General features: G+C 47.8%; 2 protein-coding genes across 2 annotated transcripts in view; one reads left to right on the top strand and one right to left on the bottom strand.

Moving 5' to 3' along the window:
• Nucleotides 1-17,124, bottom strand: part of SMC6 (structural maintenance of chromosomes 6) — a 373,519-nt gene that overhangs the window by 324,982 nt on the left and 31,413 nt on the right. The window lies entirely within an intron of this gene.
• Nucleotides 1,311-17,103, top strand: SDCBP (syndecan binding protein). The gene is made up of 9 exons (XM_078875934.1): nucleotides 1,311-1,497; nucleotides 5,666-5,749; nucleotides 8,765-8,843; nucleotides 10,579-10,697; nucleotides 12,558-12,719; nucleotides 13,372-13,547; nucleotides 14,054-14,225; nucleotides 15,051-15,142; nucleotides 16,421-17,103. Exons 2-9 carry the CDS (start codon nucleotides 5,699-5,701, stop codon nucleotides 16,473-16,475), a joined length of 906 nt encoding a protein of 301 aa, XP_078732060.1. The 5' UTR covers nucleotides 1,311-1,497; nucleotides 5,666-5,698; the 3' UTR covers nucleotides 16,476-17,103.

Genomic DNA, 17,124 nt, shown 5'->3' with positions numbered 1-17,124 from the left:
AAAGATACATTTGAGCAAAACAGGTAATGCACCACAAGTTTCTTTAACACGTATTTACCAGAGGTGTGGACTCGAGTCATGTGACTTGGACTCGAGTCAGACTCGAGTCATGAATTTGATGACTTGCGACTCGACTTGGACTTGCATAACAATGACTTTGTCCCACCTCTGGTATTTACGCGATCTGACCCAAAAAAAACCTTTACTATGGGTACCACAAGTTTGCTGAACAATTGAAGATGTCCTCCATATTTGGGTGAGAGCCCCTTGGAAGAAGAGGTGGGAGTAGCCACTCTTAACCCAATCTACTGGACATTAGTGCAACTGCTGGACATCTGTGCAAAAATATATTTAAAGCTCATCGGATTCCTCCAATATAAATCAATATTCTGACAAGCCACCTGCCGATCAGCTCACTGTCGCACACGTTTATACTGCTGATGATGAGTGGGCACATGACGGAATTCAGGACACGTTATCGTTTTAATGTGCCGCGCTGGGAGATCTGCAAGTCCAGCGTTTCAACAATACATGGCCTTTTTTACTGATTGTCCGTGTCGGGTGGTGGAGGGTTACGACACATTTATAAATAACGCGATCTAAACCCAAAAATCGTTGATTATGAATACATGGCCTCCAAAACAGATTTTGTTTCGTTTTCAACGTGAAATTGATCAAATTCATCAAATAGCACACACGTAAGAACACCCTCACCACCGCGTTCATGACTGCGTGTGTGCGGGCACGTCACGACAGAGCTTGTGTGTTGAAAAGACATGGAGAGGTGCATGCTCGAGTCAGGGGGGAACATCTCATTGGACGTGTTGACTTGGGAGTCGTGAACTTGGGCAGGGCACGTCATGGCTATCAGGGCAATGGACGAGACTGGCGACGTGGACAGCAGCATGCGCTAAAGACGGGTGTAGTAATTCTAGATTTGAAGCTTTCGTGACTGCGAGGATTCATACTCTTAGGTTTTTCGGTATAGTCACGTAGGTAAAAAATAATAATAGAAATAAAATATAATGTTTATTTTTTACCTACGTGACTTTACCGAAAAACCTAAGAGTACGGGTGTAGTAGTAGACGTATATCCACAATGACCAGCGTGGTGAAGTATGTTTAACAAATGAATAGCTGCCCACAAGTGCATTCCTGCAATCGCCATCTCCAAGACGTCAGCGGCACAATCACGAAGGCGCATGACCGTGCGTCAGCAGCAGTGGCAGAGGCAACCCAGAGTCAGGCAGAAGTCGGTGTTTCTACCCCCTGAGTGTGTGACGTGCCTCCTCCCAGGCCAATGGGAAAGACGAGCCTCGCCTCCGGAACTCTCTCGGCTTCCTCACTTCGTCTGCGAGCTCCTGTCCGCATCCGCTCCTTGCTTTGGACGCTGCGTCGTTACAAGCGGCCGCTGAACATCACCGACCTCCTGCCGCTGCCGTCCCGTCCCCCCCATTCTGCTCCAGTTTCGAGACACTTGCCAAGCGCGATTTGAAGGTGAGAGTGATTTCACCACGCACACGTGTTTTACTCCGTCTCGCCAAAGTGTTCACGCTTAGCCTGCTACGTCGCAGCTCTCCCCAAATGTCTCCCAAGATACGCGAGAGGGAGGAAGAGAAATGGCCCCAAAATGGCCAAGCCGTGGCGTTGTGTTTTTCGAGTGTGACCCTGCCTGACGAAGAGACTGGCTTCGTCCCAGATGTCTCGGTGTTTCAGTGTACGAAGAGGGTTGTTTTGCCGGTTCTGCGATGACCGAGAAGCGGGCTTGGGGCTGGGACACGCAGCTAGAGAGGCTTGGTGATGGCCAGTGGTTCAAGAATGGTGACGGAGCGGCAGGCAAAGGATGGAATTAAGACCGCCCAATGGAGATGGAGTGATTAAATCAGCTCGGTTGTAGGTGCCAGGTGGATTATTACATGGTGGCATTTTTATTTAGCAGTGCATTGACCAGAGCTGATGATGATTTCAGTCAATAACTTTGAAAGATGTGGGTGATAATTCGTGTAATCAATGAGGAGCTGTTTGCCATGGGTATAGTGTGTCAAACCAATCACTGACGCCTTGTTATTTGGAGAGAAACAATTTGTCCGCTTGGCTTGATACGGGAGAGATATTAAAGTTCGCTACTGTGGTGTGACAAAGCGAACTTTCATCCACGGCGGGACGCGTGCATGTCAAACCGTTGACCTATTCCATAAATGACCCATATGTTGATAATTGGGTTTTTACCCTTTTATCTGGCAACAAAACTGACACCTTTTTTACGAGGAGTCATGTTTGCATAGACCACAATACCTGCAGTCAGATGACGCCTTTTGACGTCATCTGGTCCAACACCATGTGAGACTAGACTCTAAGGAAAGCTGTCTCAGGTGTGGACCAATCAACTTTAAGGACAGTGCACATTATCAGAGTTATGTTTTTTGTTTGCATTATGACTGCAGGTATTGTGGTCTATGCAAACATGACTCCTCGTAAAAAAGGTGTCAGTTTTGTTGCCAGATAAAAGGGTAAAAAACAATTCTCATATTTTTTACTGGCAAATGAGGTTCCAATTACCAATATGTTTTGAAACGATCGGTATTAACATTAAAACGGCACCCCCAGTATGTGCGACGAGCATGTGCTTGCTATGTGGACTGTGTCGGGTTTGCTCAATTGTGGAAATGCCCTCTCGGGTGGGCATGGCCAAATTCCCGGAGTTCACGCGCGACCTCGTCACGTCGGGGAAGCGAAGCAGAGTCGAGCCTGGATGGTGGCTGCATGGGTGACCACCGTGCCCGCTGGGTTGCCATGGGCGGCCTCGGAGCTGTGGGGTGCCAGGGTCAGCAGAGGACGGTGCAGCATCATCACCTGCCGCTGAGCTGCCCTATGGTGCCTCCACGGTTGTGTTTGATACCTTCTCCAACCACGGGCGTGTGAGCTGTGATGGGGGTTGTTTGGACCATTTTTACCCGTTGCTGAAGTTGATGGGTGGTCACCCAGGACGAGTTCAGATATCAATGGCCACTGATGTGCGCCGTGGTAAGGATACAAACTGGGGTCGTGGGTAGTGCACAACGATAACCACCGCAACACCGAACTATAACAAACTAGTTTGTATAATTGCACGATAATACAATCCTGTACAATGTAGATGTATTCAGACCAATTCGTGATGTCACGACGCTTGAACAACTGCACTCTAATATTAGCCCGGTCACATGATCACGTGAGTGGGTGACGAGACCCACGGCATCTGGGGTTGGCGTACACGCCCCATGATTTCACAACGCTTGACTCGACCTGACCATAGTGGAGTCTTTATTGCAAGTGGCGCAAGTTCCATGACCCTTGCGCCCACAATTGATGACAACGTTTATGGTACGTCTTTGGGTAAATGTGACAATTAGACAATGTTCTGCCAGTTAGATGCATGACCTTTATTTGTGACCATGTGAATAGTAATGATGATTTAAATTGGCTGTCACCTGGTTAAATATGTCACCTGCAATATGGAACTCCTTTCACCCAATCAGCCAGACTGTTGACTCCCTGCCCCTATCATTTGTGGTCAGGTCGCTTCTGAAATATAAGTGAATACCTCAGTGGGCTTTGCCTGGTGGGATGGGGATGGTTTCATTTTATTTGTATGTGTTTGGGTGATTTGTTTACCTTTTTTGTACTTTCTGCTACGATCGTGTTGTTGTGCTGTTTGTTGTAACATTCTTAGCCACCCCGACTAGACCTCTGTGAAAAGGAGCTTTATCACTCCGCGGATTCCTCCTGCAGCAGTATAAATAAATATCCTGATGCTGAAGTCTAGGCACATGCCTCTCTTCTCTTCTGACAGTCATCGGGAAAAGAACATACTGTACAGGATACAATATGTAAATTTCATGCGTTACCTTTTACATGATGCACGTCACACTGTGTACAGTGTCTTGAGGTGCAATTATGTTAAGATGCTACATACATTCAAATTGTATTGAAAAAAAGTTCCAGCATACCAAATCTAAAAACTATATATTTTGTCTTATTGGTTGTCACCTGGTTCTCAAGAGTCCCTGACCGAAGCTTGCTAACAGGGCGATCCCTTCTGCATGTTGAGGCTACAGTGGGTTCTGATGCCATCGTTATTAAATATGCAGTCTATTTTAAATGGCCCCTTGGTGAAAATGCGGCATTGTGCTTCCTCTGAACTAATGGTGCATTATGTACAGATTATTTGCCTCGTGCCCTTCTGTTGCTCTTCGATAACAGCTACGGGGATCTTTTTTGCTTCCGATGCTGATCTGCATCACTATGTATACAATACTAATGCGTAGGTTTTTCACAGTTGCGCTGATTATACATGAGCATTCTGACGCATCTTTGGCTTGGAGAGCGCGTTCGGCGTCATGCCCAACGTTTCCCCCCGTGTGCTGGGAGCAGTTCCTCAACAAGTTCCTAGCACGTGGAGCGAAACGTCGGACATCACGCGGAACGACACGTGGCACAAACCTAAAACACTTCTGAGAACTATGTACACTCCTGCAATGACGTGGTCATGTGCTTCTTGCGACTAAGTCGGTGAGGTCAAGTATGAACATAGCCAAGGCAAATGAGCCAGTGGAATTTGTATTTAAAGTGGCTTATCGCTGATCTGAAGTATAGCCATTAAAACAACGCTGCTTTCATTTCCAGACTTCGCATGGTAACAGTTTAAATGGTGATGGTCATTGTGTCCCTCTGTCAAGCCACTACCGGAGAAGGCCTCCCCATGTTGCGTTGGTCGTGGAAGTTGTTTGGCCATACTTCCCGCGGGTCAACACGGGTTGGTGAAGGGTGGACTGGCTGAGAATGAACTCGCTGCTGATGTTAGCCATGGCCGGGAAGCTACGCTCAGGTCGCTAGACAGCGTGTGACCTACTGCGCTCGCCACTGCTCCAACCCAAGAAGACAATTACTGAGCAATGAATAGAAAAACTAATGAAGAGGCTCTCAACTCAGTCATATCCGTTCCTAGGCCAACGTTGCCAACACAAACACCTATAGGGACTTAGGTCTGCAGAGTGGCACTATTACAGTATTTGCATTGGGTATTTATATTCGTGTGTATTCATACACAAGCCCGCCAAAACAGCAAGGCACACCTTGCAAAGCTTACCACATGCGTCACTCCTGCTTGCTTTGTATCCCTGCCAAAGAATGTTCTTAGTAAAGACTTAGTCCACTGCATACATTAATCATGTGACGAAGCCGATGGCCCATCACCCGGAATGCGCGCGAGCTCGGAAGCTGAGCAGATTTGAGCCTAGATCGTGCTTTGGATGGATGACCGCCATGGTGCATAACAGGTGCTATAGGTTACTGGGCTTTCTGATGGCAGCAGAAGGTAGCGCAGTCAAAGCGATTTCCTGCTCCAACAAGCATTGAGCCAATGCTTGTCTCCTGTATACAACACTGAGCCAGTGCTGGACATTCCTCCTTCCTATGACAGGGATGAGTCTATCCATAGGAAAACCACTGTTCACTTCCCCAGAATGTGGTACTATTTTATCGACGCTGGACAGAGGGATGATGGGACTGAATCAACTCCCAGCCAGGATTTGAACTCGCGACCTTCCGATTGCGAGCCAACCGCTCTACCGCTGAGCCACCGGTGGTGATGTAGTGCAGTGATAATGCCGTATCTCGTGCGCAGGTCGTCTGCTCGTGGAGTTAAAAAGAAGCCAAAATGTCTCTCTACCCATCTCTGGAGGACATGAAGGTGGACAAGGTGATCCAGGTACGTTCCTCCACGTTCCACCAACGCTGGTCGCTGTCCCGTCTTCACACTTGCGGTTTAGCGGTGTTCTGTTCTCATGTAGGCGCACTTCATTCCATGAGACAGCTTTGGTGTGTTTTATGTAGACCCCCGACTCTTGCCAATGTTGGCATTTGAGAATAGGAAAAAAAAATTAAACAGGAAATTCCTTTCGTGAATCTTTACACGGGTTGAGCTGAGTCAAGGCAAACTTGACCTGTGTGTGGGTTTTGTGGGTACAGTACGATTTGAGGGAAAAGAAGCGTTCATAGAACACTGCATCGAAGAACGTTGCTTTATCCCTACAATGTGTTCCAACTAAATGCGTCACAATCAATCAGCCAGCCCTCGTCAGTGGGGGATAGTGACGTTAATTCTTGAATTGTATCACGAATGCTGTAGAGAACCCGACATATAAAAATAATCATAACTCGGTACAAAATAATAACAGACACCTCACTTGTTTATTTATTATTGGGTGTGGATTTTTTTTATTAAGTGCACAAATTAAACACACACCCACGGATTGAGCTTCTCGGAATGTTGTTTTGTTCGGAGCGACAACTCGATCCTAAGTGACGTCAGCACTTGACCACAAGTCGGGAACCAAATCAGACAAGGGGCCCTATCACGTGCTCCTGTTGCGTGCGTGATGTTGCCGTCACGAGGTCGCACTGTAACTCATGGGCGTGTTCCTCCGGTTTCCTGAGGAGCAGGTTTTACTGCTCGGAGTGCTGTGCGTGCGAACAAACGCGCGCACACACACACACTCACCGCACACACTCACCACACACTCACTGCACACAAACACACCGCACACACACCGTACGCACACCGCACACCACACACACCGCACACCACACACACCGCACACACACACACCGCACACACACACACCGCACACACACACACCGCACACGCACACACCGCACACGCACACACCGCACACGCACACACCGCACACAAACACACACATCGCCCACACACACTGCACACAACGCACACTGCACACAACGCACACACCGCACACACAACACACACATCACGTGCTCTGCAGCGCCGTGCAAGGCAGCCACCGACTGCTGCCTCGATCTTTGCGCTTGTTTTGCACAGTGCTGCGGTGCATTTTCGGTTGGTGCGGCGCGAAGTTCACCGTTATGCCCGACGTTTCACTCCGCATCTTGCGACCTACTTGAGGGAATGGTTCGGTGCAAGAAACACTCAGTTGCTAAAGAAGCTCCCCAGCAGGTCGTCCTTTCGGTTTTCTCCGTGTGCTTTTCGGCACGATGTCCGACATTTCCGTTATAATTTCCTCGGAGCTTCAGGAAACGGTTCAGTTCGGGAACCATTTGGTTTCTGAAGAAGCTTGTCTGTGCGTGGAGCGAAACGTCGGACACTGTGCCGAACAGCAAGTGGCTTGAGCAGAATACGCATAGGAGAGATGAAACGGCCGCGGCTTTCCGCGACCGTGAACAGGGGCGGCCACCGCCATCAATATTTCAGGATGCCCCCCAACTTGAAGAGCAGACGCAGTGCACATTTGCGGCATTTGGCCCAGTTGTGCGAGACACGATGCATGTTAACACAATGGTCACGTGCACTGCTGTGTAAACACAAGCGGTGGCTTTGTGTACCCACAACAGTGCTCTGAACCAGCCTGAAGGCTTAATAACTCTGGGCGTAGTGCGCACACGTAGTAGACATTGTTCTCGCATTCAGAGCCTACACAGACACATCCTGCTCAGTCTAAATTATTAAAGTTCCCTCTGAGTAGCGGCGGCGTTCCCTGAAGTCATCCCGTGGTACCGCTTGCATCGAATCCATCGTTCACCACGTTTGGTGGATGTAATTCAACTATTGTCATCATATGCTGTTATGATGGCACGAGATTTTCCTGTACTGATAATAGGTTCACGTTGAAAAAAATTAAATGCATTTTGAAAACAATTTAAACAATGGTTGGTCATGTAGCTCGGATTGCTAAATTGAGCCTGCTGAGATCCTGGTCTCAAATCTAAGCAGCCACGTGTCATTAAGTCAGATGTCAACTGCAGTGAATTGACGGTGTCAGCCTGCACAGTTAATAGAATAGATGAATGTGAGCTCTATGAATTAAAGATATCGGTTTGGCTATGATGCAATGAACATTAATCTGTCACTGGGGTATGCAGGAAAGTTCTGCACAAACCAGAGGTCACTTGAAGGGGTCTCAGAAGTAGTTCTGTGATATCTGCTTCTGAGAGCCATTCTCTAACTTGGTCGAATGACATGACACCCACAGAACTATCAAGATAAAATTGGAGTCAAAAACACAGATTTACAAGAGGCCACATGATTCTACAACATGATGACCCCCAGAGTCTGCTGAGCAGCATGTGAGTGCTGGGAGCTGCCAAATGGTGCATGGCTAGGTTAAAGATTAACCAGGACTCTACCGAATGTAACCAGTCACTTCTGAAGCTGGCAATGCATCACCCTATTCTGGGGGCCAGCCCCCTGGATTGGGGTTGGTGTGTAACGAACTTTCCCGTATTGTGCACACAAGACAAGAAGCTCATTGCCAGGACGACAGCCGGTCACGGGTTGCGTGTGTTATCGAGGCTCTGCGTGCGTTATCGAGGCTCTGCGTGCGTGTGTGCATGTGTGCGTGTGAGCATGTGTGCATGTGTGCGTGGATAGCGGTAGTGTAATGGTTAGCGTGCTTCGCTACGAACCCAGCAACCCGAGTTTGATTCCTGCTCACGGTCAACACCAGTGATGATTATCTGAACTGGTCTTGGGCTTCCCCTAGGTTGTCCCAGCTTCAAATGAGTACCTAGTGCGGTGTGTAAACGTTTCCACTCGGAAGACAAAGGCAGTCGGGCTTGATGCTGGCAACCCACCCCCTTGTATGCCGTGCCGGGCTTCATAGATGCTCACTAACAGACCTTGCCCTAGCAGTCTGTTAAAGCTATACGGGGGATCTTTGTTTTTGTGTGCGTGTATGCGTGCGTGCAGGCTCAGACTCAGCTGGCAGAGCAGCAGGGCTACATGGGGGCGGTGGCCATCGCCGCGTCGACGGACCCCATGGCCAGCGGTACGAAACGCTCGGGCAGCTTCCCTCTCGCGGTCACCACCACTCCAAACTCCGTCCAACACGCAGCGCGCTGCCGCTTTTCCTCTGCCGCGCCGAGGCCGTCCTGAGCACGGCTCGGGAGGTGCCCGGGTTGTTGTTCCACAACAGGAAACTGAGCCGTGCCGCCGACCTTACACGCAACTCGCGTGTGATATCGGCGTCTGCTTATGCAACAATTGACAAAAAATATATCAATCCTGCCCCTGGACCTGCTTGACCCCGAGCCAATTCCACATCTTGTGAGACGCGAGAGTATCACGGTTTGGGTCCCTTGCTGGCTCGGCACAGATGTGGCAGTGGAAAAGGAGTAGTCTAGTAAATTGCATGAATTGGCTAAAATCAGTGGCTCATGGCTCGATTTTGCAGATTTCAGTTTTATGAATTGTGTGAGATGGTGATGGCTTCATCCAGCAGTGTATTGATAAAGTCTGATGATGATTGTCATGAATATCACACTGATATTTACAAATACAGTTTTAAACAACGAGCTTGTTGTAGGGACAGTCATAACCACAGCCACGGACCCAACCACCACCACAGGCAAATGCTAAACCATAACTACAGTCCCAACAACATCCACCCACATTTGTGCACCCTTGAAATGCGATGACAGTTAAAAAACAACATCTTCCAATCACAAGCCCAGTCTGTAACAGTATGCTTGTGCAAACTCTAACCTTACCTTAAATGTATTTGTATAACTTAGCCTCCCAGAATGCTGCAGAAAAACAAGGGGACCATGTGATGTCATTTATGCCGAAATTTTAAATCCAGTTGTTGCAACACGCGCTCACTCTGACCCTGTGGGATGGAACGCAATGCTGTGCACTGATGTAATTGGCGTTGACCTTGTTTTGCGTTACAGAGGCAGCCTCGCCATGCAATTTCCTGTCTGCAAATGTGTTCTCTTAGTTTGTTTCATTTTCTCATTGTTTTGCTTGTGAATGTGTAGTCGGTGCCGAGGTAGGGATGGCGCAGGATGGTTGTCGCTGCCTGTGGTTTCTGTTTTCTAGGCAGTGCTGCTGAGGTTCATTTGACAGGCAGGCGACTGCACATGTTGACTCTATAGAGCTGCTCATGGCACCTATATTGAGTCTCATTAATTGCATATTTTTCAACTGAGTCTAGGGAACCGGTTTCATAATATGTTCATACCCTTAAGGCACTGGTAATTTTTCACATTCATCATTGGTGCCCTAATACACACAACAGCCTCTACACCTCCAACACCTATTAGCGGATGGTTAATGCTCGAGTGAGAGCGTGGCCTAGGCTCACCGAATGGCTAAAGTTGACAAAATTGTACCAGTCGGGTCAAGTCGCGAATCGCCGACCTTCTCCAAGGCGCCTGGCCAGTGTGTAGAAGTCGGTGTAAACACCCTCTGGCGGGGCTCTGTAGAACTCACTCGAGTGGGGAGACACTTCTGCCAGCAGTTTTGTGAGCAGAGCGATTTATTAACCCTTTGAGCACTTCCATCTATCTCAAGGCACTGAAAGGGACGTCAGTGATGCTGATTTTGTGAATGTGGTTTCGGGTGCTCGGGAATACTAGGCTAATGTTTGCCCGTTTGCGTTCGTGTGTGCGTGCGTGCCTGTGCGCGTGCATGCCTGTGCGCGTGCATGCCTGTGCGTGCCTGTGTGCGTGTGTGTACCTGCGTGCCTGTGTGCGTACCTGCGTGCCTGTGTGCGTGTGCAGGTGCCCTGTACCCGACGCCAAGCCTCTACCCCGAGCTGCGCGAGTACATGGGCCTCAGCCTCTCTGACGAGGAGATCCGCCTCAACATGCCCATGGTGGCGGCCTCAGCTTCCTCCGGGGTATGTTGGCCAACGATAGCTTTTCACATGCATCCATTTCCCTTGTTTACTTCCTCTCTAACTATATCCAACTACATGGTTATCATCGCTAATAGAATACTTTCAAGAATAACGCAAGTCATAAAGGATTTCAGTATCCGTGCATGTGCATTATTTTTCTTCCTTAGATTTTTGTTATGGCTCTCTGTGAATATGAGTGCATCTAATAACACAATTGGAGGTTATAAAATATATTAAATATCATTAGACTAAAAATAATACGTGATAAATATTGGTTTGCGTGCAATGGCAGTGGTGTACAAGGCCCCTGCAGGACCTTTGCTGAAAACCATAACAATAGTTGACAGCCTTATTTAAATTCATTGCTAGATGCAAGCTTCCCTGGGCCATATCGGTCATGGGGATTGTTTGGCCATCTTTGACCACGCTGCTCAGTGGGGGTTGGTGAAGAGGGGGGGGGAGTCCCAGGAACTGAAATGTGTGAGACAAGTGGTTGTTTCAAACTATGGCTCTACTTCAGATTCGAGGTTGGGATTGTAGCTTATTATATTTAAAGACCGTGTACATCCTTAAAGATGTTTACTGTTGAGTGTCACTCATGGTGTAAGTGCAAACAAGTTCCTCCTGTTGTCGTGGATTGCTTGCGCCACTGTTAGAGGGATGAGCGCAGGTGAGAGACCCTGGTCTGCGGTGACTAACTGTGGTGCGTAAGTCAGCAGTTGTTCCCTGTGGCTGTACAGGAGAACACGTGGCCACAGCCAAACAAGGTCGATTACTGCTGCCTTCTCTTATGCACACTCATCGGGTACTAGAGGGAGTGGAATATTTTTAATCTACCAACCACACTATTTGTCATTTTAGCAGGCTTAGTCACCTTTAAAGGTGAGCCCTAAATATGAATTCCGGTGTGAGTGGATATCGCTGAGGTGTGTGGTAATGTGTTGTTGCCCGCCCAAGCTACTTGAAAGTCCTACTCAGCCCCCAGCAAGACGCATCCGCAATGCCGAGTGATGACTAGGGCGGTCTCATACCCCTTGGTTCACGCAGCCTGGCAGCGTGCTGTGCAAAGTGTAATCCCCCGTCAACGTGTTGGACTTGGTGGACGACAAAAGCGTTTTGACGGCGACCCTCTGCAGACGGCGGCGGCACATTGAGCTCTGTATCAGCCGAGAGCAATGCCATCCTGGTAACTTATTGGAGCTGAATAATATTTTCCCGGTGGTGCTCGATAAAGTTTTTTCCAGTGTCGTGGATCCTGCCGTGTTGATCGTTATCTCGGTTTTGCACGGGATGTAAACTGTCGATAGTTTCATGACGTCATGGTGTTGTTGTGATCGAGATGGCCGAGTTTTTGTTGAACACAATTGCTGAGCACGGTGCCCAAAGGCCCAAAATGTCAAACGGCCAGCAACAAACAGCCCTGTCAAGATTGTAAAATATGAGAGTTAACGCGTTTCTTGAATTGAGCAAGGTTGCAATTGTTTGCGAAGAGATGATGGGAGGGCATTTCAAAGCCATGCAGTGTGAGAGAAGAAGCAGAAGTAAAAGTGGTTTGAAAAGTGGTGACTGGGTGAGTGGTTGAGCGGTGGTTGAACACAGTGTGGATCAGACAAAACAGCATGGTAGACCAGGTCCTCAACATGGGCGGAGGACTGACTAAGTGGATTTCACAGGAATGGTAACCCATGGTAGTGGTGACAGAGTGATAAGGAGGTGATTGACCGCCGGTAAGCGAGTGGCAACGAGTGCCCGAGCAGCAATCGCCCCGAATGCTTCACATTGCGCCGTGTAAGGTGGCTGCCGTGGGTCACGACGCCGCCGGCGCGCGTAGAGATGCTGACCGGGCGGGTTGTCCCGTAGGCCCTGGTGGCTCGGCCGTCCGGCTCCAGCATGGCCTTGGGGCCCGTGACGGGCTCCGACGTGGGCGTGCGGCGCGCCGAGGTGAAGCAGGGCGTCCGCGAGGTCATCCTGTGCAAAGACCAGGACGGGAAGCTAGGCCTGCGCCTCAAGGCCGTTGACAAGGTAAGGTGAAGGGGGGGGGGGGTACGCTCACTTCTCCGCGTGTTGCGCGGCCATCGTGCCGAGCAACACGTGCTACGACCCAAAGCCTCACTGGAAAGCTGCAAAGGGGTCAGTTGGTAGCACACACATTTACTGCAATAGAGGTAAAATCTATTTCTATCTGGTAATGAAACTCAGAAAGTAGAGACCAATCCAGAGGATGCATGCTTGAAAAAATGCCGTTGGAAAACATTTGTGCATAACCTCATGAGGTGACGGGACATAAATATGATTTGATATTCACGCATTTTTTAACAGTGATGTGTGGTTCGTGATTAAATCATGAGACCACATCATGGTTAAAACCCTGGCAATGCGCCTGTGTACTTGGGCACAACTTCGATGTTAGGTGAATTGAAGGATGAGCAAGTTGCAAAACCTGCGTCGGTGGTCACATTCTTACGAGACCTTGTGTCGTGCTTTATTACACACAAGTTCCGCTCCACGAGTACGTATATGACGACGTAAACACGCCCGTTTCCGCACCGCGGTCTCGTCCAGATGCTTGACAAACCCACATCGTGATTGCGCCGACTTTAACGAAGAGGAATCGGCCGCTGGCGCCACAGTTGACTGTTTTTTTTCCGATGGCTGCGCCGCACCGCTCGCGCAGGGCATCTTTGTGCAGCTGGTGCAGGGGGGCTCGCCGGCCTCGTTGGCCGGGCTTCGCTTCGGCGACCAGGTGCTGCAGATCAACGGCGAGAACTGCGCCGCGTGGGACACGGACAAGGCACACAAAGTGCTGAAGAAGGCGGCGCCGGAAAGGATCGTGATGGCCGTGCGTGACAGGTGAGTCGGCTGGCGCCTGGTGACATTCCGTTTTCTATTTGAGGTAGGGCGGTTGGCAAGGGCCCTGGTGCATGGAGTTAAATGTCCTCCCACCTCATCCTATCCAGTTTCTCTCAACCCTCTTAATCTCTCGGCACCTGGGCGCCTCCGGCCGTGAGCCACAGTGCAGTTGCACTGCCTGCTGCTCGATAGCTATAGGGCATTCACAATAATAATGTCAATTGAACGGTATCGAAACTAACAGTTTGCTTGCTTAATGCTGCTGAATATTTTTACTTCTAGAAAGCCGATAGGCCGATGGACTGAGAAAATTTGCATTTATGTGCAGACACTGAAAGGATTTCTCGGTTCATGTCGTCGATAAGTGAAATACTGCTGCATAATACTGCTCTTGAAAGCCAGTAGGCCAGGCTGACGGCCGAACAAATATTTGACGTTTTAATTGTAGGCGCACAATAGAGTTCTACTTGTCTGTGTCGTTGATGTGCCGCGTTTCTTCCCGTCAGGCCGTTTGAGCGCACCATCACCATGCACAAGGACAGCCTGGGCTACGTGGGCTTCGTGTTCAAAAACGGCCGCATCGTGTCCATCACCAAGGATAGCTCGGCCGCGCGCAATGGCCTGCTCACGGAGCACAATGTGTGCGAGCTCAACGGGCAGAACGTCGTGGGCCTCAAGGTGAGGCATGCCCGCTGTGGGTGCACACGTGGGTTTGCGGGATCTGATCAAGGAGAGGTCGGCAAGATTTTGAGTGGGGATTGGGACGAGCAGATGTGGTGGTCGTGGTGTCGAGGGTTTTTGGGAATTCAGTAGTAACCACTAATGAAGGACACCAGCTGCTTGTTCATACTCCAAAGTAGAGTCGGGGCCATTAATCAATGAAGTCGATCAACCGATTCAATTTGTCATTGACTACTTTTTATGGTCGATTACTCGGACGCCTTTAAAAATGGTGGCCGCCCCACATCGTGTCTCCCGAAGGTGGGAAACCCCCTACAATCCGTATCCTTTGTGATGCGGTCGACAATGCCGATGTCACAAAAAAAATCCATCCATCACCTCCCGTCCAGTAGCACACGTGGAAACAGACGAGACTTTTCTTCTAACAATTTCCATGTTATCCGATTTAGTCGAGTAAAATTTTACCGATAATCGGTAGTCATCGATTATTTCAATATTCAGATATCTCCAATCTAGTCCATAGTAAACCCATGTTAACACTACGGAAACATCCATACTTTAAAACCGCAACTCCACCTCTAATCAAGGTCCAGAATCTTGACGGCTTGAGCATATCATGCTGGAAAGCTTTGGTCCTGAAGATCCATTAGCTTGTGGATGAGTGTTATTTAATTTTCACATCATCCAACCTTAATTCATGATGTTTTTACCTGTGAAGGTATGTATTTTAGCAGTGTCGATAGCAGGACTGCAGAAAAAAACTCCACTAATTTCAAACGCAGGAAGCTGAGTACACATTTCATTGTTTTCTCTTTCTTTCAGGACTCTCAAGTCAGCGAAATTCTGACAGCTTCTGGCTCAACCATCACCCTGACCATCATGCCCTCCTTCATCTATGACCACATCATCAAAAGGTGATTCATGGCAAGGCTCAGCATATGTAGTTTTAAGTTTATTTTGTTAAACCAGGTGAGAACTCAAGAGACCAGGATAGTGACATTTGCAAGTGACCTTGGGGCTTTAGTTTGCAATGTATAGTCCCAATTGAGTAATTTAAGAGTAATTTTTATTTTGGCGAATCTAGACCCTAACACACAATGGCCTACTTTTGGAAATTATATCAGGGGATCCAAGGTTTTTTGGGTTAGATTCTGTTTACGTGACAAACCTTACTAATTTGTGTTGTGGGGTGGTGGCGGGTTTAACGACACATTTATATATTTACGATATCTAACCCAAAAATTAACTATTATGGATGATATTGGACGCGAAAGCCTACGTGTTCAGCTGATATCTTTTATTTATTTTATACCTACGTGACTTTACCGAAAGAACCAGAGTATGATGTCAGGGGATCTTTTAACGTCCACTGAAGTAGACGGCGTGTAATGTTTTCACGGTTACTACACAGAGTTGTCATCAGGGTGGCCACTTGATTTGAACCGTGAACCTCTGCAATAAAACCTGAACGTGTGGCCACGTCACCGTCCCCACTGTAACACGTCACACATGTGCACATATCTTAATGCAAAATGTAGTGCTTTGCTTAATGCTGCGTGGGAGTAGGACACCTTAAAGGAAGACGCAAAACCAAAAACCAAGCGTCTCTAATTATGCAGAAACCTATCCAGACTGTGTCACAGGCTGTCTGACAAGCTTACAGATTTATTCATGGCAACCAAGATGTAAACATCGCAGTCAGATGCTTTATTTAAGTTGTGTGCCATTTATTCAATTTGATCGTCAAGATGGATCGCCAAGAAGGCCGAGCAGTAGCGCATGTCTCTTGTTGCAAATTTTCAGATCAAGACCCATGGCCGCCCTGGTTAATACCGCCGGGTGTATTAATCGTGCAAAAACACACTGTCCACCTCACAATGGACATTAAAGGTCTACGTGCTTTATTTAAAAAAGAGTAAGCCGCATGTGCCATCGTCATGGGTCAAATTTACCAAATTTAAAAAATCTGCAAATTACTCAGTTGGAAATATCACCCTCTAATGTTAAACAAACTTATGACCTTTCTGAAAGTCTTGAAACTGATGAGGCTTTTCTGGGTAAATAAGAAATGTTACAATGATAAAGATTATTTCAAGTCGATAGTTGTGGCTGTAATAAAAAAAAGTTATTTTGGGCTGGCAGTGTCCGTGCTATTGGGCATCACTCACACGTGGCGTTTCCATGTCCTGTAGGATGGCTTCCAGCGTTCTCAAGAACCAGATGGATCATTCCATCCCAGAAGTGTGAAACTGGGAGTCGTTTCCAGGAAGAAGAAGAAACGCCTCATTTGACTTTGAACTTTGCATCCACCATTTACTCATTTCTCGGCCGTATGCATGTGAACATGCCAATTGTCGTGCTATATAACATAACCTATTAACAGGCTAGCTATTCATTCCTACCCTATTTAGTGTTAATTTTATTCTTTGTATTTAGTCCGTTTGTTTAAATAGTATTATTTGATTTTCAACGCTCAATTAAAAATATCCTAATGTAATCTAGCACCAAATACATGTTTTCCTTGCCTGACACTTCTTGTTCAAAGGCTAAATTAAACTTGTTAATTTTCATGTTTTTTTTGCAGTTTTGTTGAAAGTTAAACATTGCCTGTTGCTTATACTGTATTGTAATTCGCTTATTGCATAACTAGCAAGACTATCCATAGGGATTTCTACTGCAGGAAGACATGACCTGTGCATTCCAACTTTGGTTTATTTTATACAACTTATGATGAAAAATTTGCATGAGAAAATGAACGTCGGCTTATGCCAGAGGCAATCAAAAGGTAGAATGGCTTGGTGGTGTTTACAGTTTCAGGAATGCTTGTATTTTGCATCGCCGGTCAGTGTGAAATAAACTTACACATTTAATAAAAGTTGTTTTGACCTGCTCGAAA

This window comes from Lampetra fluviatilis, chromosome 2 (assembly GCF_964198595.1).
Source record: "Lampetra fluviatilis chromosome 2, kcLamFluv1.1, whole genome shotgun sequence".
In the NCBI taxonomy this organism is placed as follows: Eukaryota; Metazoa; Chordata; class Hyperoartia; order Petromyzontiformes; family Petromyzontidae; genus Lampetra; species Lampetra fluviatilis.
This window is presented reverse-complemented; position numbering and strand designations above follow the sequence as displayed.

Bases quoted from the DNA above. Each gene is read 5' to 3' on its own strand.
- SDCBP (XM_078875934.1), top strand. From the start codon at position 5,699: ATGTCTCTCTACCCATCTCTGGAGGACATGAAGGTGGACAAGGTGATC. The intron at 12,720-13,371 runs GTAAGGTGAAGG...CCGCTCGCGCAG, and splicing joins GCCTCAAGGCCGTTGACAAG to GGCATCTTTGTGCAGCTGGT. The intron at 14,226-15,050 runs GTGAGGCATGCC...TCTTTCTTTCAG, and splicing joins AGAACGTCGTGGGCCTCAAG to GACTCTCAAGTCAGCGAAAT.